Below are 27,064 nucleotides of genomic sequence, written 5' to 3' on the forward strand. Positions count from 1 at the left end.
GAAAATAGGATGTAAGGGGCGACGCTGTGATTATGCATCTATTCATGAGATTACAATTAGGAGATGATTCAAGACACCTGACACGGATTATCGGATGCACCTGGACTATTAGTTAAATCACCTAGACTGTTTATATTGCCCGGACTATATAGAGTGGGCCCTTATGGTCCTGACACAGGCCATTCCTTTATTTGGCTTCAATAAAATATTGCATTTATAAAATCCATGGAGCCTCTACTCTTCCTATTTTTGTGGTTATTTAAGATTACACCTTTTGTAGCTAATCACATTAATTTTATTCAGTTGATATGGATTAATTACCTATCACCAATACATTGTTTTAATTTCTCATTAACTGAGTATATTGATTTAAGTACATTTTATCTCACATTTATTTATACATTTTAAGATACAAATATATTATTTATTCGTGTTCTGTTTAGTCTGCACTCGATCACATCATAATTTTTGATTTGACTTCGATGAGGTTCTGTGTTCTTTGCTTCAGTTGTTAATAGCTGTTTTTTATGTTTATTATTACTATATTGTTTCAAGGTTTGTCAGTATTAGCTACATTTGTGTTAAAAAAAAACTGATTGCCTTATTGGATACACTGGTCCAAGGATCAGTATAAATATTAGTATAAATATTAGAGCTCTACTTCTATTGACATTACCCCTGATGAAGCATGTTTGTGCAGAAACGCGTTGAGGTCATCACTTTTTCAATTCCATCATCATGCAGGAGCGTCCGGGCATCAGATCAGCTTGGAGACGCCAAGCATCAGATCAGCTGTTGAGCTGTTCAGACGTGCGGGTTTTATGGATCCCTAGTGCTGCGAGCTGAGCATCCGTTGAGACGCCAACGAGTGGGTCAGCTGTTGTACTGTATGGTCTTCAGGGATCTTAGGTGCTGCGATCTATGTTTCCGGGTCCTAGCAGAATTTCATCTTTGCACTTTCCAGCTCTCACTGGGATACGTGGAGCCCTCTTTTACTTTTTTAATTGTAAGTCCATAGCTGTATGTGTGTTTTTTATATTACACTAATTGCCATTCACTTCTGGTACACTGTGTCTTTTCTGTTGTTGTTTTGAAGATCCGGTTGGATTGTTGGGTAGAAGAATGGAGCACCCACTGTAGACTCATGCTGCAAAGAAGTGGATAATTTCAAAACTATTATCACCTTTGAACTGATTGCATTATATGACCGTCTGCACGACTGGAACTTTTTCTCTGTATTAATTTATATAACATTATCTATAATTGTCCTGATTATTTACATACACTTTTAATCGCTCAAAACGTTTTCTTACAGAAACTATTACTTAAAATAGTCAATGGAAAACAGCCTCATTCAGACTCCAAATACCCTAGAATTCCAAATAGGAATAATGTGACCCTGTAAATTACTGTTCTTGTTTATATAATGATACTGAATATATAAATCAAGTCAACTCTCTACCTTAGCTCCTAATCTAAATCACCTTAAAGACAAGCGGCCTCATTCCCTAAACTGTGCAATCTGTTTAGTGCACACTAACGCCAGCTTCTTGTGTGATTTAATACATGAGGAACCAAAAAGAAAAAAAAAATGAATTAGCTTGCGTTTGTTTTTTTATCAGACTCAACAGACAAGCAAATTCATATATAGAGAAACACACATATCGGGTGCTGATGTTCTAGTGATTATGTCTGGTAGAGTGTGAATTGAGTACTGTATGTCATGTAGGTTCATGGTCCGCACAATAGATGCTACCATTCCCTCTTCTTCTTTTTTATTTTTAATAGAATTACTTATTTTCCCAGTGAGTTTCACTATGTGGTTTATGGCTTTTGACAAATTGGAAGATTGTGGGAAAACTGGCACACATCACAATGATTTAGTGGGGCACACTCAATAATTATTCTAGTTCTAATTACAAATTGCAAATGCAGTTGAATATCAGCAACATCAATAAGGATGCAAATCTTTTATTATGTTATAAAAAAAAAAAAGAAAACTAAAAAGTGGGTTATTTATATCTTCTGTTGTGGTATAAACCTGCTGTGCTACTGTTGTACACATGTATATTTTTGTATATATTACGCCAGCAATGTAAGCAGCGCTTCGCAAAAGAGACGATTGATTACAGAGAATTATAATGCAATAAAGGCAACAAATATAAAGCCAGACAATAGATTAGGAGATCCCGGACTCAGAGAGTTTATAATGTAGGTGAGCCAGCAACGCATGTCCTTGCAACACAACACAGGCCCTTCCATCTGAAACAGATTGACGATGATCTAACCATGAAGCCTCTCGGGAAACATTCTTGGCGTATCTGTTACAGTGCTCAATCCCTGGCGTTGACGTGAAGCTCTGCTGCTGTCATTGTCTGTCTGGCACATGGCTGTCACTTTAGGTTTTGCATCTTCTCAGTGCACCCTGGTTTTCACCCTCTGTTCACTGCACCTGACTCTCACACCATCTTGTACTTACTGCTTTTGTTTGATGACTTGGAGATATTACACAGAGTTTTATTCTTTGTGTTCTTTTTTTTAAATCTTCGAATGAGCTCAAATCAGAGATGCATCTTTCTGAGCAACTTAGATAGTAAGCCCTTTGGAGCAGTCTCATTTGTACACTGTTGGCACTATATAAATAAGAATATACATACAGTACAATGAGGGAATACTGGAAAATAATTGCCTTGTTTCTGTAACTAGACACACAGCAGAGCTTTCTATATTATCAGAAGAATACAAGCAAAGTAAGCCACAGGTGCATCACAGTTAGTCAGGGATAGTCCAGTCAGACCTCCAGTTGCCACCTTTAATGTGTAATGCTCAATTACTTTTGTTTGCCTGATTTTATTATTTCCATTTTAATGTTTTTTTTTAAACGTTAAACTGAGTGATGTCTTAAAATCCTTGCTTATCTCTTTACCACAAGCGACAGAGAAGCCCAATGCTACATCCAATATGATAAAAATACACAGTAAAATACTTATATATTCTCTTGAAAAAGGGTCATTTAGTTTAACCATTTGGCCAAAGCATTGTAAGCCTGTGAGCCACGACAAGGCAGACACCTGTTCACAGATCCTAACACAGTGTGTGTTTGTTATCTCTTTATCAACTATCCGTGGATTTGTATCCAATCTTATACAGTATATACTTTTGATGTAGTGTATACATTTTTATTTTTTTTACAACTAAAGAAATAATATCAACAACTTAATAATAATAATAATAAAACAATAATTGCTGTTCCCTCATTGAAACAAGACTATGAAATCCAATTGTATAAAATAGCACAAAATCACAAATTAAGTTTCATGTGTCATTTTACCAAAGAGGAAGGGGACCCTGGGGATTATTATATTTGATGACTTTAAAGTAGGCAACAATGTAACAAGGCAGTGGGTGAGGCCAGCACGATGCTTTAGGCTGCGTCCATAGAACGTGGAGCAGCGCTGAGCCGCGCGGACGCTGATGCTCACCTGATCAACCATGAGCGATTTCATGCCCATGCAGGCGAGCCAGCGTCCGCGATCGGGAGGCGGGGGAGGCGGGGCAGTGATGTCGCTGGGCCAATTGCCAGCGACGCACCGATGTCAACGTCACGGCGCCGTGACGTTGACGCTGCTTCGCGCTGATTGGATGTTTTTAGCTGACGGTGCGGAAAAACAGCTTGGCTGTCGGCTGAAAAATCCAACTCCTGAGCACGCCTGCGGACGCTCGCGTGAGCCCCCTCTAAAGACATCCTCATTGAGGATGCCGGGGCTCTGCGCTGCTTGTTCTTCTATGGATGTGGCCTTAGTCTGTGGGGAGAAATATGACAACTTCAAAGACACAGGTTGTGATGATACTGTACAGATCATGGCTCAGACTTCACCTAGTGTATCTCTAGTGAATGTGAACCAGGCTGGACCTGTCCACAGAAAAGCAACTAAAAAGTGCACAGTGCGAGGAAAGGCTAAAGAACACACGTATATCCTGGGAGAGTGATTTAATAGAGCCTGCCAAAGATGTTGGGGCGTACAGTAGGTACAGGGCGGTAGCATTTGTATAAGGGGAAAAGACAAGTAAAATATGTACATAATATTGGGATTGATAGAAGGGAAAAACAGACAGAGATCTACATAGAATTTGACGGCAGATGCAAACCCCTTGGCCAACTTAGTAAGCCCATTTTTCCATCTACTGTTAAACCTCAGACCCTATTTGATCCTGTACTTTCTTTAGTATTTAGGATAACCTTATGTCCATCCAGTGGCGGATTTCAAAAACGCCGCCCGATGGCACTTGCATATGCCGCCGCCTCCTTTCTGCCGCCCTCCTCCTCCCGATTTGCAGCGGACGTCACCAAAGTGATGTCACACGGCGTCCCGTTGCCATGGTAATGCGACGTCATGATGTCACATTGCTATGGCAACAACACGCCATGTGACACCACGTGTGTGACATCAGCGGTGTCATTTGACGCTGCAAATCGGAATGAGGAGCAGGGTGGAAGGAAGGAGGCTGCCGGCTTATGTAAGGGCCATCCCATCACTCCCGATAGACCAGAGAGTGCGGCAAATGTATGTGACATTTTTGCTGCCCCAAAATGTTGCCGCACTGGGCCTAATGGGAAACCTGCCACTGTGCCCATCCCAAGCCTGGTTAAATTCCCTAACTGTATTATGTTTCTTCTTTCCAATGTTATTGAAATGCAGAGCACATTTCTATGTGGTCATTGCCAATAATCCTACTGCAGAGGTAACATGACTAATACTTCAAGATATCTGGATGACTCAAGGCAGCTTCCTGCTATCCGCAAAAAACAACCCTTCTATTTTGTTTTTCAGGCAGATGAACCAATTAGTACTTCAGGGAAACAATGCCCGAGCCTGAAATACCCTCATTACACAAAATTCAAGGCTCACTACATTTATACTTCACATTGTATTTGTATTATTTTTTTTTGCAGTTTTCTACTGACGTGCAAATTTTATTTAAAAAATCTTCCCATCGTAATGTAGATTTCAAATGTCGAAAGATACATTGTACTAGCAAAGCGGAAAATAATATATTGCTGTGCAATGCATTGCCTGCCGCATTGGAAGCAAAGGGGTTATAAAAAAAAACAACCACCAACACATGCAACAAAACCATTTTTAATGAGTTAACCCCCATCTGGATTACCTTCCCTTAACTTGAGGGGAATCCCTAACAGTGCAATACCGTATGCATAGTATAATTCCCTAACAATCTAAACGGGCACTATTATTTGTAATGCTATATTGCCCCGTAATGCTTTGGGGCACCATGTGAGAGCTATTTCACTTTTAGTTCCCATTATGGAAAGTGGATCACAACATGCAACTGTCCCCCGGGTAGGGTTAGAAAACATTACCACGTCATGAAAACAGAGGGGGGGAAATCCCGCTTACGCCATAAACACCATTAGCAAAAATCAATGGAAGAATCTTTTAACTCACTGAAGGATCAGTTTAAACCTATACACTTATTAACCCCTTGCAGGTCATAGAAGCCTTTCACAAAACAAAAGATATAGCGCACAGCCAAGAGAGGGGGTCAAAACGCAGTATAAAAAATGAATCCTTTATTGGTCCATTAAAAAAAACGGAGGTAATATAGACCTCCTACGCGTTTCGTGCACGTTGCACTTTATTTCCGTGATAAAGTGTAACGCGTAGGAGGTCTATTTTACCTCTGTTTTTTTAATGGACCAATAAAGGATTCATTTTTTATACTGCTTTTTGACCCACTCTGTTGGCTGTGCGCTATATCTTTTGTTTTGTGCTTTCTGACTCTCTACCAGTAGCAGCATGCCTGACAAAGGACACAGGATAGGGGGCATTCTAGATATGCGAGTATAAACCTTTATTCAAATATTCATGTGGTTCAATAGAGGTCCAGGGACTATCCTAATGAGGTTCTTAGGAGTGGGTTTTAACCCCCTTACTCTGTTCCTCCTGAAAATATTGTCTCTTTCAAGGACTTCATACCACCTGGCAGTTGCTTTATCACTATCAGCCCCTTATCTGTGCCTTTGAGTAATGTTGGTTATTGCAAACATATGTGCTATATGTATCCGGTGCGTATATCACGAACATTTCTTCTAAATAGAAGCCTTTCAACCTGTGGCGTTGTCGTTACCTAGCACTGACTGTGTGAAGTCCACTTTCCTGAGTGGCGTTATAATCATGCATTCTCTCTGGGTCACTACATACTATAGGCCTATGTGGACTACCTTGCCCAATATCATTATTCTGTAATGCAGTATATATATGAATAAGCCATGGATGGGGCAGAGGGGCTTGGGAGTTCTCAGATTCCCCCTGCTGATTACTGGTGTAGTGTTACAAGGGCTACACATTAGCTGCAAGGATAGTATGTGTGGGAGAGGGGAGGACAGCTACTAAATAATTTAAGGTCAATAGTAAATGCATTTATACTTTGTCAAATTGAAGTGATTTAACCCGTAGTATTTTTTTTTGTTTTAACCACATTTATTTATTTATTTGTCACGTGTAATGGCTTTTTAGTTTTTGAATAATTCATTTTTTAAGTGTCATGTACAGAATGATGCTGGTTCTAGGGCTGAATCCTTGTTGGCGACGTGCACAATATAGTGCAGTGTATGAATAGCTTAGGTATAGCCGTGCAGTTAACCCTTTTCATTGTTAAAGGCATTAGTGACAAAATAAATCTGTCCACTGTCCCTCAGACAGTGATACGATTAAGCACCAATCCTTGCCAGAAGCCTATATGAGTTTAACTCCTATAATGTTAATATCTTGCCCCCTCAGCATGTTCTGAACAAAAAACAAAAAATCGTGTTACAAATGATGATTTTCTTAATAATCTCTAGTAGCTGAAGTTACCATGGTAACCTTCAGACTGCAATGGCGAGAGCTTCCTTTTAATCTCCCAGACACATAATATTTCAAACGCTTATATCTCCTGAACAGAGGGTCCAATTTTTTTTTTTAATTAAAAGCAGCTGAGGAAAGGGCACAAATACAATTGCTAATAGTAAGTAAAAATAAATAAAATTCAAGTAAAAATGGCGCTCAGCACAGACTGCTGCTTTTAAAGGGTGGACGTTGCTTGAGGCATCAGTCTCAAAAAAGTGTGTTCTTAGAAACTTTCCCATCTTTGTAACACTTAGATTGCACAGTTCCAGATGCAGTGGCCGTTATTCGAACACTTCACGCGGTGTATACCTCGGAATACCCATGTTATGGCGTGTGATTTCTTCCAACCGTACCGCCTTAAGACGCGAGTGCATAAAATGGCATTTTAGAGTTTTGGTTTTTAAACACCTGAAACTGACACAGTAGCGCAGAAGCACAGTACTGTACACATTGCAATTCATTCATTTCATTGCACCCAAAGAAACAGAATCCATGAAATTCAACAAAGCAATCGCGATAAGCGCGTGTGCCTGGGGTGATTGGCGGCGTTAATTCCGCGTGGAGTACAGCAGCGCACACGAAACCGGCGCCGTGATTTGTTCGAATAACGGCCGCTGCATCTGTAGATTATGTGCTCTCACCATGCCTTCGAATTTTATACGAAGATCTGCACATACTGTTAACTCTAAATAAACATGTTATATTAGGAAAGAGAAAGAAGCGCGAGCACCTACCGTAACTACTAATATAACATAAAATACATATCAATATCAATATCCTTAAAGTGACAGAAAATGTGTACGTACAGATATTGGTGAACAACTGTCCAGTTCCCGATGGTTATTTGAACAGAATGGTTTCCGATCTCTGGTGGTAGTCGCAATCAAAAGGTGTTTAGTCACGCTGCCCGAGTCCTGAAAAGAGGGATTTCCAAGTCCCTCCAAGAGAATGGGTAGCAAAAAGATGGCCATTCTCTGGCGCGTGGACCATATGGATAAAAACGAAAAGGAGAAAAAACAGTGGTGTAGCTCTGAACCGAATATCACAATTTCCAACTGATAATGTAAAAACTGGCACGTGTGTGTGTGTGTGTGTGTGTGTGTGTGTGTGTGTGTGTGTGTGTGTGTGTGTGTGTATGTATGTATATATATATATATATATATATATATATATATATATATATACAGTGTATATATATAAAATATTTATTTATTTAGGTAGAAAATATCCTGTCTATATCAGGAGAGACTGTTCATCCAAACTTTCCCTAAAGTAACTTGTATTTAGGATGAATCCTTATTAAAGATAGATAAAGAGTGCCATGGCATAATAACGTTTTATTAAAACAATTCTAAATAAAAAATATGAATGTTTCACTCACAAATGCCTCTCTCTTGTGTTTTGAGCATTTAAAATACAAGGCTTTTCAGCACATGGGTGATCCCTGTTGCTTCTCTCTTGGTTATTTACGTTACCGGAGTTGATGGGATTCAGTGCGGTGTCCTCTGGAGTCCAGTGACGTCCACCCCACTGGATCGAAATGATGGAACTGTCTGTTTTGCCTCTCCACTTAACCCTAAGTGGGTGGTAGCCAGGAACAAGTTAGTTGGATGACCGTATCCCTTCACGAAAGTTAAAGTCTGTGGCATAGCTCTGCTGTAACAAGTGCCATGCAGGGTAAGCACGTGCGTACATGGTGCTTAGCGAAACACCTATGGTGGCCTTTGCTGGTCAACCCAACGCATTTCGCCACTAGGTTCCTCCGGGGTAATGACGTGAGATCTCCCTGTCTTTAAATACCGGCTTTAATATGATTATTTACGGTATTAATCCAGGTGAGTGGTTTAGTTCACGTATTGAGACAGCCGTTCATTAATTAAACACAGTCATTAGGAGAATTAGGAGAATGACTGTGTAGGGAGCAGCAGTTAGCTTCTACTTCTTCACCCTTCCCTCCAACCTTCTGCTTCTCATTTGTAGCCAATGTTCTTAAAAATAAAAAGTTTATTCCCTTGAAATAAAATGTGGCCATTAACCCATTATGGTATGCCTATCTTAATTCGAAAGATATGATTGGGGGAAATTGATATATGTTTAATACATATATTTAAAAAGATCTAATGAAGATAACCACGTAAAAAAGTTTTTCTGAACAGGGAAGTTTCAAAATACATCAAGGATGTTGGCGGTTTTAGTTGCCATCTTTAACGCTTCCATGTTCTAAATTCGTACCTAGAAGAATATCATTTCATTTTTCTTTCAACACATCAAAGAGAAGTAGACTCAGAATTATTGTTAGTACAATTCTCCTATCATTACATTTCTACATCTTTAAACAATGTAACTTGTAGATTAATTCCATCTTTTCATTTATTAATAAGCTCTTTATACTATAAATGTTGATCAGTTTGTCTTTCAATTCTGGCCAGTGCTTTCATTCTGAGAATTGCAGCAAAGAGATCTTACAGAAAAAGGATATTTGCCACAAAGTTGAATTGATGTTAAATTACATAAACTACATCGTCTCAAAGAGATTATGGTGCAATATGGGTTCTATTGGGAAGATGAACGAATTTGGGGTACTTAGACTTAGATTTTATATTTTATAAAAAGGGGAAAAAACACAACGTAACCTCTTTCCTTAACAGAACATAAGTTTTTAGATTTTAACCCATTAATGCTATTTATTGTTGCATAAATCTCTATTATAATAATCTCTATTATTATAATCTCAGAAATATGGGTAAAGCCAATGTATAATTACAACTAATTACATAAACAGATGCAAGTGTCAGAAGAGACACATTTAATAGTCATGCAGATACAAATGAAGTAGATATAGATAACTTGGCCATACCTTTCAGTAGTGATGGACTGCATCAGTAATACCAGCAAACACATTGCTTGTGAATGTATTTCTTGGCACAGTACAGACCACTACTATATACATAGCCAGCAACCCATAGAGAGCCTGCAGTCCCTAATGATATTCACTTAGTGAGAGCTAAACAATGATGGGAGTAGGCCCAATGCATTGGAGATAGGCATCCCTGTGTAATAGACAGGAGAATGCTGATAATGTCGAATCTTTCTTCATTGTGTTGCAACGTTCCATTCACTGAGAAAGAAAAACATCTTTTAATGGCAATTGCAGCGTTTTGTTGTTTGTTCTAACACGTTTTAGGCCCTTCTTATAGAGACCATGGTTAAATTGTGTATTACATTTGTAATGCGGGGCTCAAGAAATTGTCAAGGCATTTGAGATTGTTACTACAACAATACATTATATGACTTTTTCTGTAAATAAGGTGAGTTTATGATCACCAGTCTGGTTTGGTCCTTGGATTAACATGTTCCTCCCCTATTAGGAAGAGATTGGGCCCCTTTTAAAGCAGCAAAACATGAAATCTTATGGGTTCTTTAAAAAGAGAAATCAGATCTGTAGTTTTGGATAGTCACTTTTTTGTTTTTTTGTTTTTATGCAACTCTTAATTCCACTTTTAATAAGTTTTAATGTAATGAGCATCCTTTGATTTTCCATAGCGGGTTTCAACCAACCTCCCAAGCAATGCGGGATCTTTGTAACACTTTCCTGTTTGGGATAATTTGTTGCAAATGTTCCCAGTAGTTTGAGCTGTAAACTGTAACAATTGATAACGTTACCTTAGTAATATCAGGATACATTGCAGCTGTTGAGTTGCACTAAGTGAAGTAGCTATTATGTTATGCACACAATAAGGATTTTGACAGATTTATAACAGGAGCCTTAAACGATTGCCAGTTTAGGTAAGAATGTAGAATTCTACATTGCCATGTGCCTTACAAATAATAATAATAATAATAATAATAATAATAAAGTTGGAAAGTAGTACTGCTGCTTAAACCAACCATTGTTATTAATATTGTTGTTAAAGCAGTAATCCCCATAGAGGCCAATAAGAGTTAAACTCATATAATACTAGTATCTGGCCCTGAGCATTTTCTTTTTTAAAGCAGCAGTCTAAGTCTTTTTTTTAATTTTATTTATTTTTCCCTTTAATATGTGCAATAAACTAAATGGCTGTCAGTGCAACAGAAGAGGACCAAAGATGCAACGTTCTGTGGGGAAGATCATGTGACCAGGCAGTCACTATATACAATTGGTGCACTGCTAAGAGAGAGGGCAGGGCTCAAAAGAGGTTGTGTCCGAGCCTATTTCAGAAGAGGAAGGGGATGTGACTTTGTAAATGGTTGCCATAGAAACATAATGCTTGTTACATTATAATACTGGTACATAAAAAATGGCATTCAGAGTTTTTTTTACAAGTATTTTTTCATAGTACAGAACTGATTTTATAAATAAAAAAAAACACATGAGGATATTGCTTGGTCTGCCTTTTTAAATGCTAAAAATCATTATTTTCTTAATCTCTAGCATCTAAGGTTGCAGTGGTAACCTCAGAGTGTACTGGGCTTTGGAGGAAATACATACTAAACTCCCGGATACCTAGGGAGAGATTCACTATGATCTGTTATGGGTTAATGCACCTGATCATTGTCAAGTTAATGCCAGATCGGGTGTGTTGCCCCACAACAGACCTTAGTGTTTCACCCCCCCAATATTTCATCATTCAAATATGTGTAACCTGCATAATATTTAAACAGCTCCTATTTCCTGAAGAAGAAAAAACACCAGCTTTTAAAAATAAAAACATCCCCTGAAAGGGGATAGAGAACAGACTCTTCAAGACAATTACTCCTCTACACCTCCTACAGGTTTGTTATTCGTCTACCAGGAAACGATGATCTATAAAACCCATACAAAACAGAGTAATCCATGCAGAGAAATACTCTGGCTAGAGGGGTTGTGGGGGAAGTGACCAAATCAGTCATTTTAGGCATTTGAGACAAATAAAAAAGCAGACACTGTAGGCGAAGGTAGCTGCTTCTTAGAAAAACACTTTTAGCTTTGATAAAGTCTCTCAAGTCAGTAAAAAATAAAAACATTGATGTCAAAGGGATGATTCAATCTGTCTAAAGAAGCTAATTATAATGTTGTTGTTTTTTTAAAATGTTGCTTAAATAAATAAAAATATATACATATGTTGTTTTTGCCTGCAATGCTGGACTGCCTCCTAAAATAAGAAAGCTGCAAATTGTATTATTTAAAGGAAATAAATGAGCCTCTTATGTTTAGCAAATTGCCAATTAAACATTCCATAAGTCCTATGTTCTTTCTGGACATATATATATTTTTAAGTGTTGTTTGTTAATGTAAATTATTGTTTGTTTCCATTGACCTATTGGAGGACAACCCATCAAACATTTCCCATATTGACTACTGTAGCAAATGTGCTGTGAAATACTGATTATCACTGTGAAAGAGAAAGGGGTTTAGTGGCAATTAGCATAATTAAAGCCAGGACATCTGGATCACACTGTGGCATGACAAATCCAGAGCGCCCTGGGGCTTCAATCTTTAAGTGGACACTGTGCTCCTGCTCCCTGTGTCACTCACTAGAGTCACGAGGACTCGGAGAACGACTGTGTAGGGAGCAGCAGGAAGCGTCTACTTCTCCACCCCTCCCTCCAGCCTTCTGCTACTCATTTTTAGCCATTATGCTAAGTAAAAAAAGTCCAACTGTCCAAAAATATAATATGGAAGTAGTGCACCTGCTAGGTAGACTATGGGCCACAAATACATTTCACTTGTTCATGGAAACTGAAATACTAATATTGCACATCAGTCTTGTGTTGTTGATTCCATGACAAAGGATAACATGGTTTTCATTTATCCATGAACTTATCCAGTACTGGAAGGGCCAGCAGCAAACCGTTTTACAGGACAAGACGAAATGGGATCGGGTTTCCCTTGGGAAGAGGGATTGATGCGTAGCAGATGGGCCCTATGTGGATAGATGCAGAATAATGGGGCCAACTCCTGGCCACATATAATGCACTCAAAACTCCAGAAGCTACCAAAAGGCTAGGCTGAAAGGGTTTATGGAGCAGCACCCAGTGGTATAGATTTCTACAAATAACTGGCCTAAATAACCAAGAGGTAGTACTGTACATACAGACAGGAACTGAAGGCACATCCCGTGCGTGGCAACGTCATTTAGTAATATTACTATGATTGTCAAACACTCTGCTTATAATTCATCTCCCTAGTGGCTAGAGATCTGGTATGAAGCAAAGCAGAAAAAAATAAGCACTCACAACAACATCCGGTATCTTGCCATAGGTGCACGTTGCTCCAATTAAGGAGAAAGCTAGCACCAGAAATTAAGTTAAGACGACAATCCACTGGACTTAAATCAAAATAATACGTTTATTATAGATCAAAACATTATGGATGTTTGGTTCCACTATAAGACACTTGGCAAAAGTTTTCTACTGGGACTGAAAATGTTGATAATGTTTTGATCTACCAAACCAACACCACAGATATACTCGTTCAACCTCTAAATATCAATTATGAATGACTATAGGAAGGTTGGTAAACAAGGGGAAATAAAGAATACAATCACCTAAAGTGTAGATTACAGACCCTAAATGTGTGCATTCATTACCCAAAGGAGATATGGATTCATGAATAGGGCATGTAGAAATAATGGACAGATATAGATAAATAACATAAATTAAGACCAGAAATGTGGGAATTCCAACAAAGTCACCCACTATTGTCATGAAGGAAAAAATGTCAGGGGTGGCCCCTAGGCTAATAGTGTTGTGCTCAATGTGTATTAATGTAATTAACAATGGATCAGAGCCTAGTTCTATATTAGGTGAAAAATTAGTTGTCCTTCATTAACAAGTAATGTGCTGAATGATAATAAAAACTAGAAGTGTATTCATTTTATGAAATAAATCGACATGGAACAGAAGTGATCTTATGTGCAGTGAATTCTAAAAAAAAAAAGGGGGGGGGGGTTTATAGAAACAGTCCTTAATTCAGGCCTTTTAACAGTAGCAATATGTAGGTAAATTGTATCAGGGAAATAAGGTAGATCTACATTGTATTGTAGTAATCACAGTAGGTCAACTCAGTGTCCACTCCCCCTATATAGCTAGATTAAGCAGGAGTTATTGAACGTATTAATAGTTGAAGACTTCGATACAGATGGAATTAAAGGGATACACCAATATGCTCGAATCCCTAAATATAACTGTGCCTTCAGGACTAGCTATTTATTGTCTAATATTGCTAAAACTTGTATCACACGATCCAGGGGGAGCATAAGGGAAAAAACACAAAGAGAAAAAACTCTAAGTGCAGATGTAGGTACAGTGCTGGGAATATTCCTATTCAATCTTGGCTCCTATGTCTATCCTACTCACAAGAGATGGGCGTTTTTCAGGCAATGTAGATCAATATACGGGTAAGGTAGTAACCGATGGCCTCCGTCACTTAGGGGATACACCTCAACGAGAGAGGGAGAAAAACACACATAGCACAGATCTGGCAAAAAAGCTTCATTTATCGATAAAGCCTATAAAATGCACACTTACAGTGTAAACAAGTTATAACAGCATTGTAGCTATAAAAGCTAGATGATGTAGCTTGGACAAAAGCCCACACCGTCTCTCACCGCACCACCTCCCTCTGGAGCTCCGGTTGCAGTCACCTGATCCCACTACCGTTTGTAGGAGACGCTGCTCAGCTTCCGGTCGCGGGATGATGTCGTCACTTCCGGCCGCGATGTCACAATGGGCACAAGGTGTAAGGTGTAGAGCACAGGGGCGCCTTCCTCCACAGCTACGTCACGGAAACTGCAGACAGCCACTTACTTCTTTGCTTTGCAGACTTTACCTACCCCCCCCCCCCCCCAATTCAACTGAATCTCCTCAGAAAATCTCAGTCAGCTTGGGAGGGGGAGGAGTCAACCCAGGGCTGATACGTCCTGACCAATCCCCTGCCCTGTCTCAGAGCTGTTACTTCAATCAGACAAATCCCCTGCCCTGTCTCAGCTGTTCTGAAAGCTGATTGGCTGGAAATAAACAGATTGAAAACTACACATTCTGCTGCTTAAATTCCAGGCATTACTGATTGGTTAAATTTCTGGGCATTATCCAATCAGAGATCAGGGTTTTCAATAATGCCCTGAATTTTACTGCTTTAGCCTATAATGTGTAATAAAACATATTTTATTATGAGTTGTGCATTTACTATAAATGTTTATTCAGCCAGCCCGGGCATATATGAAGGTGCTGGGAAGTCTGAATAGACATCGTAGTTCAAAGGGGAGACGGGATGTTGAGAGGTGTCGGGGTGCTAAGTGGCCGGGGCAGGGCGGAGTACTGAGTCAGGAGAACAGAGACCCCCTGTGGGGAGGACACTATGGTCTGTCAGACTTAGTGGAGCCTGCCCACTAGGTGGCAATGGGTTGACTGGGGGAAGCGGCAGAATGTCGGCGCGTTTCCCATTGGTCAATTCGTATGTCCCACCCACAGGGCATCCCGAACCGACTTGGCATGCCCCCTCCTCTGACATCAGCCAAAGGACGAGCCCCTATTCCTATTGGCTGACGGGGAGGTATTCCTACACTCTGGTCGCTCCTCCTTCTTCCATGCTGAACATAGAACAGCGGTAGGTATGTAAGGAGAAGCCTGAGTCAGAGAACCAGACGATCCCGTGATGCAAAGGCGGACTTTTCAAAGTTCCTCTGTTATGAATAGCAGAGCAACCTGCTTAATTTTTGGAGCTAAGAAAGCCTGTCTAGCTGAAGCTAAGTTAGATGCGAGGTCCACGTTCTCATTTTAGAACGTAGCGGTCGAGACTAGAGCTTCTAGCCAAAAAGAGGACCAGGAAGCCCGGGTGGATATCCCGATCATGGTAATCCTTCCGAAGCAGGCGCCCTGTACCTATTTTAACTCAGATTTCACCAGCGCCCCAGTAAGTGTGTATATTTCCTGTATCTTTGTATTTCACTGTGTGTACGCAGGTTTACCCGAATAAACCTAATTTTATTCCACTACTGTGTTTTGCCTAGTGAATGATCCCGGTATAAATTTGTCAAAGGTCCTGGTCTCCCGTGACACTGATAATTAGGGTTTCTGATCGACCCACATGTTCTAATATGCGTCTTCGGAATTGGCGGTGGGGTTTTGCCGGCGACGCAAACTTCCATGTAAATTACCCAGTAGTCTGACAGTTCATGAATTTCCGTATGTCGTACTGTTGCGTATTATTCCAGTTATAGAATGTTTTTGTTAGTAAGATAACACTGTGCATTTGCCGCATATGAAGGATCCTAATGTTTTTGTAGGGATCCAAGTCTCAGACTATGAGACTATGAACCAATCAATTCTTAAGGTTCCTGGCTTTTCGATGTCAGTGGATGTTTAAGAAAGATTTTGAGATCCTTAACCTCCAGAAATTGTCAGTGCTTTTTCAAGATCTGATGTAACTGGTCCTATTAAAGAAAATATTCTTACAGAAGACCCACGAACACCGGAGCAATTCTTCAGCTGGTTTTACTACGTAGCAGGATGCACGTTATACCCGGAGGTATGCTCCCATAACAAAAGAAAGGATATGATAAGAGAGATACCCTATTCCCTCGATTCTAAGAGGCACCCTTGATTTAATAAATTAAATACATTTGGGGGAAAAACCCCACTATATTAAATGTGCAGTTTTTTTTTTTTTTTTTAAATAGACAATAGCATACATTTATCTACACAAGAGAGGGGAAGACACAGAATGGGGAGAGAGACCGTACTGGATGAGCGGAGAGAGAATGGATGGATGGGGGGGGAGGAGGGGGGAAGGAGAAGAGAATGGGGTAAGGGGGAAGAGAATGGAGGGAAGGGGGGGGATAGAATGGAAGGATAAACACACACAGACAAACGGGGAGGGGGAGGGCTCGTGGTGCCGGCAGCTGCACCGCTGAAATTATCTGTGTGTCACAAGTGGGCCAGCACTTCAACCCAGCAAGCAAGCAACATCAACTGTGAGGGTGAGGGGGGACCGTGGTTCAAGCAGTCGACCACCGCGCCTTTTGGTAAAACGCTGAAAGCTGCATTGCCCTCCTTTGCTTCAGCGCCCCCTAGAAGGTTGTTGTTTGGTTTTTTTTAAACATCGATTCTAAGACGCATCCCTATTTCAGACATGTGAAAATGGGGAAAAAGGTGCGTCTTGAATCGAGAAAATACGGTAGTATACTTGTATAATGATAACAGTATATTATTACTGTATAAGTCAGAAATATCTCCTGTTGTCCTATCTCATTCAGGCACTCGGTTTCTTCTTGATAAGTTAAATGTATATATCTACAGTATATATATATATATATATATATATATATAATAAGGTGTGTGTGTATGTGTACTGTATATACATAAATGTGCACGCACACACACAGTGGGATAGGACGAGAAAATAGCTAGAACATTGACAGTCAGTGATTTTGATTTACTCTCCGTGCTGCTTCTGACCATTGCAGTGTTCTTGATCTGCCTGGCCGGGCGCTGCTGCTGCTGCTGAACTGGCAGTGGTACCAATGTGGCAAATCTAGTAATGGAATGGCAGTGGCTGCTGGCCTCAGTGGCCTGGGCTGCACATTGGCAGTGTCTGGCACGCTAGGGGCAGAGAATGAGAGAAACTCAATGTGTATAAGTTTAAACCGGTGTTGTACCGGGTAACGGGTACCCGGCCAAAATAAATAGTTCTACCCGGCCGGCACTTACCTGCAGGGTGGAGTAAGACCGCGGCGACATCTATGAAGAGCAGCAGAGGTCCTGTGGCGGTGGCAGCATCAGAAGTGTCTTCTGCCGGCGTGGGAGCTGCAGATAAGCAGTGTGAGCCGAGGAACCATGTGACCGGAGCAGGAGCGTTCCTATTGGACACACAGCTGTCCAATAGGAACGCTCCTGCTCCGGTCACATGGTTCCCCGGCTCACACTGCTTACCTGCTGCTGCACTGTGTAATGGATTCCTGCAGGTCCCACGCCGGCTGAAGACACTTCTGATGCTGCCACAAGTAAGTGAAGTGATTATTTTCAGCTATACTGACATTACCCGGCCCCGGGTCCACTTCTCAGTTGCCGGGACCGGGTTGTTGAAAATGTGCCGGGTAACGCTGGATATCGGGTAATTCCGAGTACTCGGTACATGACTAGTTTAAACCTCCTTACAGCAGCAGTTCAAGCTGCCGCTTTTTTATTTTTTATTGTATTTTTGCCCCCTTTAATATGTGCATCAATACAATCCACACAATAAGTAATTAGCTAAGTTGCCGATCAACGAAGATTCGGCTCAGGGTTCACCAAATGGCTGTAAGCGCAGAAGAAGAGGACCAAAGATGCAAAGTTCTGTGCGGAAGATCATGTCACCCGGCAGTCACTAGATACAATTGGCGCACTGCTAGAGAGAGGACAGGGCTCAAAAAGGGATGTGCCAGAGCCTGTTTCAGAAGAGGAAGGGGATGAGATTTATAAATGGCTGCTATAGAAATAAAAAAAATGATTGTTACATTATTAAACATAAAAAATGTAATGGAGTTGTTCTTAAACAAAAAAAATGCAAGTATTTTCTAATAACACAGAACTGTTTTATTAAAAAATACACAAACAAGGATATTGCTTGGTCTGCAGCTTTAAAATAAACAGTGTTATTATATTATTAAATATGAATATACGGCTATATAATTTATATAATAGACAGACATAGTACAGAAGTCTAGCCACAGCCCAGGGAGTGGACTGGACACACAGACTGGGGTCTGTCCAGTCAGCCACAAGTTATTGGTTAAGCTCCAAGTTTTATTAAGTAAATAATGTACAAATGTTTGAGCTATAACAGTACAACAGCAGCAGCCCTAACCAACCCACAGCCAAACCCTACGTACAACACAATGGATTAAACCTGAGGCTGGACCACTATTTATATACTCCGCCTCCCATAATAATTCCATTTGCTGATGCGGACCCCAAATGTCAGATGGATTTTCAGTCAAAAAAAAAAAAAGCCAATCTGCCCTTTGAGACTGATCCGCGGCAGATTCGGATTTAAGTGAATATTTTGCCCAAATCTACTGATCTACTGATGACAAAGGCGCCTTTCTGCTGCTTAGCAAAAAAAAATATAGGGAAAATATTAGAAGATAAGTACTTATTTGTCTTGCTTCGCATCAAAATGCCAAAATATAAATACGAACACAATTATCTCAATACAGTATTAAGCAAATAGTTGACCCCAACCACTATGTAAAGAGATGGCTATTTTTCACTATTATGTAATCATTCTGATGAACCATATTTGATTTACAACAAAATTAACATCACACAGAATAATGGCCGATCCTTTACCAAACATTGTCATATGCAAATAAATAAATGGAGCAAACACTTGCATTATTTTTCTAACTTTTATGACATTTAACTTTTTTGCCACCACGTATTGTGTTACATACTCTCTAAAACTAAGGCCCAGATCCACATAAGGGTGCTAAGCTTTAGGATGCCTTTACTCCCGTTCACAAGAGTATGAAGTGTTCACATGGCAATCTCTGCTGCTCCACTTCAACATACCATGCAGACTTAAAACACCTTTACCATAGAAGCATGCATTACCATCAGCTTCTTTGATAGGGTCGTTCGAAGTTCAGTGATGTCACACAGCAGGAGGGGCTTAGCAGCCATTTTAATTTTATTTAAAAAAATAAATAAAAACACAACATTAAATATATACAGTGACCAGGGTGGAAAACTACAGAGGTGGAGACTCTGAAAAGGAGAACACGACAAACAAGTGTTTTTCCCCCAGCCCCGGTGTAGCCCTTCTGTCAGAGGATCAATAAAGTGAAAAGAGGAGGCACTTTGACTATAGATGGAAAGGACAATTCTTGCTCAACAGTGACATCACGTAAAGAGGCGTGGCCCCTCCCCCCCCCAAAGAATCTCGGATTACCATGTTCACCAAGTAACCAGAATTATTATCTTATCACTTAAAACGGTGTCAATTTTACAGACACTAATTATATAAACATATCATTTAAACATGGCCCCTGCCACTCCTATAATTGCGAGAAAAACTTGTAATTTGATCCATTTCCCAATACTTTGTTAATCAGGAGGCCAACGCAGTATTAGTAAGTGATGTCCATGAAAAGGGAACCCACCATTTCCAGGCACATTGGTTTCCGATTCCTACTATTACTTCTACTCTATGTCCTGCAATTTCTCACATAAATCAACCTACCCAGGGGTAGCTGAAACCCCGTATGCAATTCCCCGCCTGCTCTTTGGATTTATCGATCCTAACAGTGTACTTCCTAGGCCATACTGGTGCATCCATGTGTTCCATGTTTCCAAATGTTCTGAGGAACAGTGTCATATATAATGAGGCATCAGCCTGAGGGACTGAATTCCAACTAAAAAAGTCTTACTCCTTCCTGCCTCAGATTTCCGTCCCCTGCATTGTTACTGGTGCAGGACCTGGGTGCGGCAGGGGCTTTGTTGATCAAGATTGGAAAGAAAACCAAAAACAAGTTTAAAAAAAGTCTATTTAAAGAGCATCTTCTTCAGGTTCAGAAAGAATCTTTAGAGACCATTCATAGAATTCTTTTGGCAACCTGTACAGAAAAATAAATGAAAAGACATTCAATATGCCACACTAATTATGCCAACGATTCAGACTGTTTTTCGTGTGTATAAATACTCCAAGCCTTGTAGTTACACGTTTCACACACTTGCCAAAACTGTTAGAATACCAATAAATCATATGCCAGGTGACACGTAACTTAGGGTAAAGTCTTCTGCTCAAAACAATCTTTCCCAAACTTCTACTCGAGCCACCAGCCTCACCAGGTTTTAGATGGGCGAATGGACCTCATTTGCCTCAGAATAACGTATTGGATGGATATTCTGGCCTGGCTCGAGGCCCTGAGGAGAGGTTTTAGATCCAGTATAGCAATCACAAAAGTGGACTCTGAGGAAAGTGCTAGAACACAACGCTTTGTACTGTGCCCGGGGCTTCATCTAAAAAATATCCATATTCGGGCATCTATGACATGGAGAACGAATTGACTGGCAGCTATACAGTTCTTTAGGTAATTAGAGATTGCCCACATGAAACTATTGAATTAAAAAAATTTAAAAAATTAAAAAAAGACTAAACTGCAGCTTTAAAGCCCTGCTTGCTGAGCCTGAGCACCTACTTTATTTGGAGGTATCTCCGGAAGCAGGGGATTCCCGGAACTGAAATTAACAGGGTTCAGCTCCAGAGACCCCTGCTTCAATGCTTCATTAAAACAACTGAAATAAAATGTGTCATTTTGAATTGCTCCTTTAATAGTTGAATAAAAAAATGGCAAAAGCAAAAAAAATAAAAAAAATACAATATCCTGCCAATTGTGGGGTCCCGGGAGCTTTGAGTGACTCGGTTCAGCTTCAGAGGACCAACTGGTTAATATAACTGGGAAAAAAATATTCGATTGGGGGGAAAGGAGAGTATTGCTGCATTAAACGCAAATAAAAGAACAAGTGAAAAACAAATACGGTGAATTGCAGCTTTATGTCAGAGCAACCTCACGGACGCTGCCAATTAGATGTATCTTGTCCATTCTTCATCTTGGTTCAAAAAATATAAAACCGATGAAATATTTAACATGCTTTGTTGCAAAAATGTGGCAGCTGTATGTATAATTATGTAAAATATCATATGCTTATACTGCATTGCTAAAACTTGATAATTTCTTGAACACAAAATAAATAATTTAAATGATTTCCAGAGCAGTCTACAAGGTTGGTTTGTTAACATGCATCGTTAAACTTAAAGGATAACACTAACCTTATGGCATTCACTCGGGCACAGAGATCCGGAGAAGGCGGCTTGTACTTGTATTGGAACAGACTCCCATCATAATGCCTCTGTACAGACAGAAAAGAGCAGAGTTTAAGGTGTTACTGCCAAATCCATGTCCACGGTGGATAGCAACTGTCAGGACTCCAGCAATTAGTACAAGAAGAAGGAAGATATATGCATATCCCGCAGGGTTTTCTGTACTGAAGTATTGCGTAGAGAAGGGTTAGCAGGATTACAGAGAGCCGAAGAGAACCAGCAGACACATAGCCGACAAATCATCGGCTATCATCTTCTGATCATGGAAAATATGAAATGGACTGTAAGTCCATAAGTATGGATAAGCAAGTATAGATATAGGATAAAGTATCTGTTGTCTAAATTTAGCATTGGTTGAGCTTGATGGACGTACGTCTTTTTTCAACCTCATCTACTATGTAACTATGACTGGACTGCACTCAGCAACACGTTGTGATCATTTACTGACATTGTATAAAATAAGGACACCACACAGAGATTCAAGCATCCTTTAACGATATTTTTTGTTTTAATATATGCAGCCTTTGATTACATTTATTTAAAATTAAAATGAATTACGTAAGCTGCTAATCGATTTGTTCTTCTGTATCAATCAAAGATCATGCTTCCCAAGGTTCACTAAATGTATGCTTTCCAGTTTCAAGCAATCCCTTAGCAGCTACAATGTATTCTTATATTACTAAGGTAACACTGTTAGTGTTACAGTTTGCAGCTCAAACTGCTGGGAATATTGGCAACACATTAGGACCAACAGGAAAGTGTTGCAAAGATCTTGCACTGCTGGGGAGGTGGGCTACAGCCTGCTATAGAAATCAAAGGATGCTCAGTATATTAAAACTCATTAAAAAGGAAATCCAAGCTGGCGGATTCAATGCTATAAAAAAAAAAATGTCATTGAAATAAATGTCGTTTTGAATTGCTCCTTTAAAGAATTGAAAAAAAAGTAGTATTATCTAATACAACAAAACTAATTTATTTACAAAAGCACATGTAAGATATTGCATGGATTTCTCCTTTAAGTCATTTATTTTCTGTGAAAAAAATAAATGTAAACTTATTAAAATACTGTAAACTTATGTCCAGCTTGTTGTTGTTTTGTATGAGTAATAATGGCAAACAACACACAGAACCTCAGCAAGCTCATTTTAGGAACCCCTAAGCCCCCACAAAATATATATGTATATAAGTGTCAAAAAGGAGAGCTATTGAGCGTGGGAAATGTATACTACAAGCAACAGAGAAGCCCAATGCTACATCCAATATGACAAAAATACACAGTAAAATACTTATATATTCTCTTGAAAAACGGTAATTTAGTTTAACCCTTTGGCCAAAGCATTGTAAGCCTGCGAGCCACGACAAGGCAGACCCAGTTCACAGGTCCTAACACTACCAGATAAAATACTAATATACCTCTATTAGGATTAAAATTTAATTAGGAGGGAGAAAGACCAACATTGAATCTCTATCCTGTAGAATGAAAAAGACCTGCTGACTTGGGAAGTGGGGAGGGGTGAGCTTAAAACCCTGGGAAGGATATACATTTGCCACGCTCAATAGCTCTCCTTTTTGACACTTATATACATATATATATATTTTGTGGGGGCTCTGGGGTTCCCGAAAAGAGCTTGCTGGGGTTTCTGTGTGTTGTTTGTTAACTTATTTTCAGCTGTTGGATGTTAGTGGCCCCTCTGTCGCTTGTTGAGTAATAATGGCAGCATAATTCGTTTATACAACAGCAGCAGCACAAATGTGTAGATCAGTGGTTTTCAACCTTTTTTTGCTAAGCTGCTGCTTAGCTCGGGAGACGCTGGGTTACTGCTATGTGGGAGTGCCGCCGCCCCCTCCCCCCCCCCCGTGGTCCTGGGACAGCTGGGAGAGTAGTCCCGGCTCTCCTCCCCTGGCGGCCACGGAACCCGATAATGCTCGCGAAACCCCGGTTGAAAACCACTGGTGTAGATAAACAATATGGCTGTATGTACAAGAGTTTACCAACAATCTTATCACAAAGGTCCTTAAAAGCACCGTAATGCATTTAATTTCTACAGAAACATTATTGACCAAAAAACATTTTTAAATACTTATGTTTCACCGATTATTTTTTCTACCAATTGCAATCAATCACCTATTATGATTTGTGTCTCTTCTGTACTATGGAAGTTACCAGAATACCAGCCAACTCCTTCCATGCTAAGCAACATAGTTATGGCACATCTGGGATGGATATCTCAATCGCCTAAATGTGACATACAGATGTAGCAAGACTTTAACGTCTTCGGTGCTACAATCGCTCGCTGTCACATGACCACGGCGGTCACGGCACCGAAGGAGTAACGCTGTGGGCGGGGGGGGCATTCAGAAGCATGGACTCCCAGCGGCGCCTTCGCGGAAGACATTGTCCCCGGCACCGTGGACTTTCGCTTGTTTGCCTGCTGCGCTGGGACAGTAAATCTTGTTACATCTGTAGGTTGAATTTGATGGATATATGAATTTTTTCAACCTAATCTACAATGTACTTTATATTCAAGAGGAATGTGCTTCGTTTAATATACTACAGCCCTCTTGCCTGGGTAGTCACAGCAAGTAAAGCCCTTCACATAAGTGTTTTACTTTTATTAGCTCATCATTGACATGGTCATTGAGCTGAATAATCTGAATGAGCACAGACTTGCCCGTACAAGACATTCAGATCAGGCATTTATTAACTTTTCTTTTTTATCTTGCATATTTTAAAACTTGCTCATATTGTCCACCGAAGTAATTACTGATGGAAAGACAGCCCGCCTACCACGGTTTGACTGAATTCTCCCAACTCCTCAAAGCATAAATACTAGTTGGCTTAAGTTAAATATCAATGTGCAGTAGTCTTATGGTAAATTCTCAAATAAAAACCCCTTAATACAGGATAATTTGCCTTTTTTTCTGGCATTATTATATATTACTCTTTATGTGCATGCTTTAAATGATTGAAGTCTGATGAAGTCCTGTTACTGGGGTAAAGTGGTAAAGGCACTGATCAAACAACTATTGAAAACATCAGGAGATTTGTGTTCCATGCAACCCTTCCAGTGCCAACACATCTAGTGCAGTTTTTTTTTTCAACCAGGGATCCTAGGAACCCTTGGGTTTCCCGGGCATCCCTAAAAGGATCCCTGTCATTTTCTGGTCATTTGAAAATTGTATCAAATACAGAAGAATTTATAATGCATCTGATCACAGAGTTGCTATTAGAGATGGTTTTGGGGGTTCCTCAGAATTTCACTTAGGGTTCCTTAACCAAAAAAGGTTGGAAACCACTGATCTAGTGCCAGAGAAAATGTCAGCATTAGGGCCATTATGATCACGGATTATTATCACATAGCTGTCTCCGCCCCTCATCCATTCACTATCCTAATACTGAATAAAACAGCAGTCCTTCTCTCCTGTTCAGATCTTAGACAACAGTGAACAGGTGATCGAATGCTACAAAATGCATGTGCTGTTCTGCAAACCTGCCACGTTTCATGTAGTTCCACAGTTATTCTTGAGCTATGGTATAACCTGCTTAGAAAAGCAACATGAAGCCGGCACCCTGAAAAAGCAGGGGACATAAAGCAATTTTGTGTGACTATATAAAAGACACATGAAGGGACAATGTGGTCCCAGGAGGTTGCTCATTCACAGAATTAAAACATCTGGCAATTAAATTAAAAGTGCCGGATCTCATGCAATATTCAATGTGGCTATATCCTTATAGGAGGATATCCAAATCTGTCCAATGAAAGCTGCCCATTGGGTGGGGATGGGGTGGAGAAATAACCTGTATTTTTTTTTTCAAAGCGCAAAAGGCAATAAGAAGTATTTGCTCACCATTTCCTTGGCTCTGTTCGGCTCTATAACCAGCAGTGTATTTTTCTCCTTGGCCTGCCATGTAGGTGATTGTCTTTGTGCAGCTGGGGCAGATACTTCCGCGAGGTTCGCTCTGCTGGTTGTGGCTCTCTCTGTAGCAGACAGCATCTCCTCTGAAACTTTGCTCTTTGGCAGCTTTTCTTTCATCACAAACTCTAAACTGGGTTTATGGCGGACTGGCCTCTTTTTGGACAGACCCCCTCCACACACTTTGGGACCCTCCACGTCAGGCTCCTTATCTACCCCATCTTGTTTCCCTTGTTCTTTTTCAACTTCTGTATCGGGCACTGGTGCGTTATTTTCCTCTGAAAATTGATTATTGTCACTCTCCTTCTGCTCGCCCACCCCTCCTCGAGCAGGCTCCGCCAGTTCTTCCACATTGTCTACGTCAGACAGTGTTGTGTCTGAATCTTCAGAAACATACTTCCTTTTTGTTGCTTTCTGCTTTCTCATTTCATATTTCCTGTTGCTTTCATGCTCTTCCTGGCTGTCCTTGGCCGGGAAGACAAGGCACCTCTCCGAACCAGACCGGACAATTGGACTTAACTGGACACGGCTGCCCGAAGACAGCCTACTCCGGGGGGAGCTCTGTAAACGATTCGGGCTCAAGGAACACAGTGAAGACTTGTTAAGAGGCAGCAGTTTCAATGCGGTAGAGCTGGCATCTGATTTTCTTCTTGTTTGGTCATTAGTGAGGTCAGTGTGGTTACCGGAGGCCTCCCCCCAACTAGTCACGTTCTTGCACATGATACCATCAGGGTCTTCTGCTGGCTCTTGGATGGCAGACGTGTCGGAATGTTGGCTTCTGTCTGAGAATATGAGAGGAGAGATCTCATCCTGGCTTTCAGGTACACTCTGAATAGTGGGCACAGCCAGAAGAGACATAGATAAATCTGGGGTGCTGCTGTCTGGGTCTGCAATAACCTCTTCATCACTGCTCTGGTGGGCTACAGGACAGGAAGCCTTTGTCTGAGAAGCTAAAACAGCAAAGCAAGGAAACAAAAACAGATCAAGCAGGTACACTCATACCCATTGACAGAAAAAAAGTGCTCAAATGTCATGATTTTACCTACAGTACAATATACATACAATATGGAGTTTTAGATCAAGGCAGGCAGGCACTTCAATATACATTTCAAAGGTATAGATATATAGCAAACAATAAAAAGTAAGCTGGGTTTAAGGCTACGGCCCCCCCTGTCTGCGCAGCACACGCGCCTGCCAGGCGTGCAGCCGAGTTCCCCAGTCTGCAATGAGCTACAGGGGGGCGTGACGGGGATCCGCGAACATGACATCACCCAGCAAGTTCGCCCTCATTGGCTCAACCACCGGGGGGCGTGGCCTAGCGCTCCGTCGCTAGTATTCATCACAATTTTCTTGTCTGCAGGAAAAACTGGCCGTGCGGCGACCACCCCTTGCAGTGGCCCGGACCCCATTGAGGGGC

The 27,064-nt window shown here is 40.5% G+C and overlaps 1 protein-coding gene across 4 annotated transcripts in view; it reads right to left on the reverse strand.

The window, feature by feature from the left end:
- Window positions 1–18,448: 18,448 nt before the first annotated feature.
- The window catches only part of ACD (ACD shelterin complex subunit and telomerase recruitment factor), a 40,773-nt gene continuing 32,157 nt past the window's right edge, over window positions 18,449–27,064 (reverse strand). For all 4 annotated transcript variants that reach the window (XM_075585755.1, XM_075585757.1, XM_075585756.1 and 1 more), the window contains 3 exons: window positions 25,582–26,597; window positions 21,682–21,761; window positions 18,449–20,464 (listed from right to left, as the gene is read on the reverse strand). In XM_075585755.1, the coding sequence (XP_075441870.1) occupies window positions 20,398–20,464; window positions 21,682–21,761; window positions 25,582–26,597 (1,163 nt within the window). In that variant the 3' untranslated portion in view covers window positions 18,449–20,397. The remainder of the gene's footprint in view (window positions 20,465–21,681; window positions 21,762–25,581; window positions 26,598–27,064) is intronic.

Source organism: Ascaphus truei, chromosome 2 (genome assembly GCF_040206685.1).
Source record: "Ascaphus truei isolate aAscTru1 chromosome 2, aAscTru1.hap1, whole genome shotgun sequence".
NCBI lineage: Eukaryota > Metazoa > Chordata > Amphibia > Anura > Ascaphidae > Ascaphus > Ascaphus truei.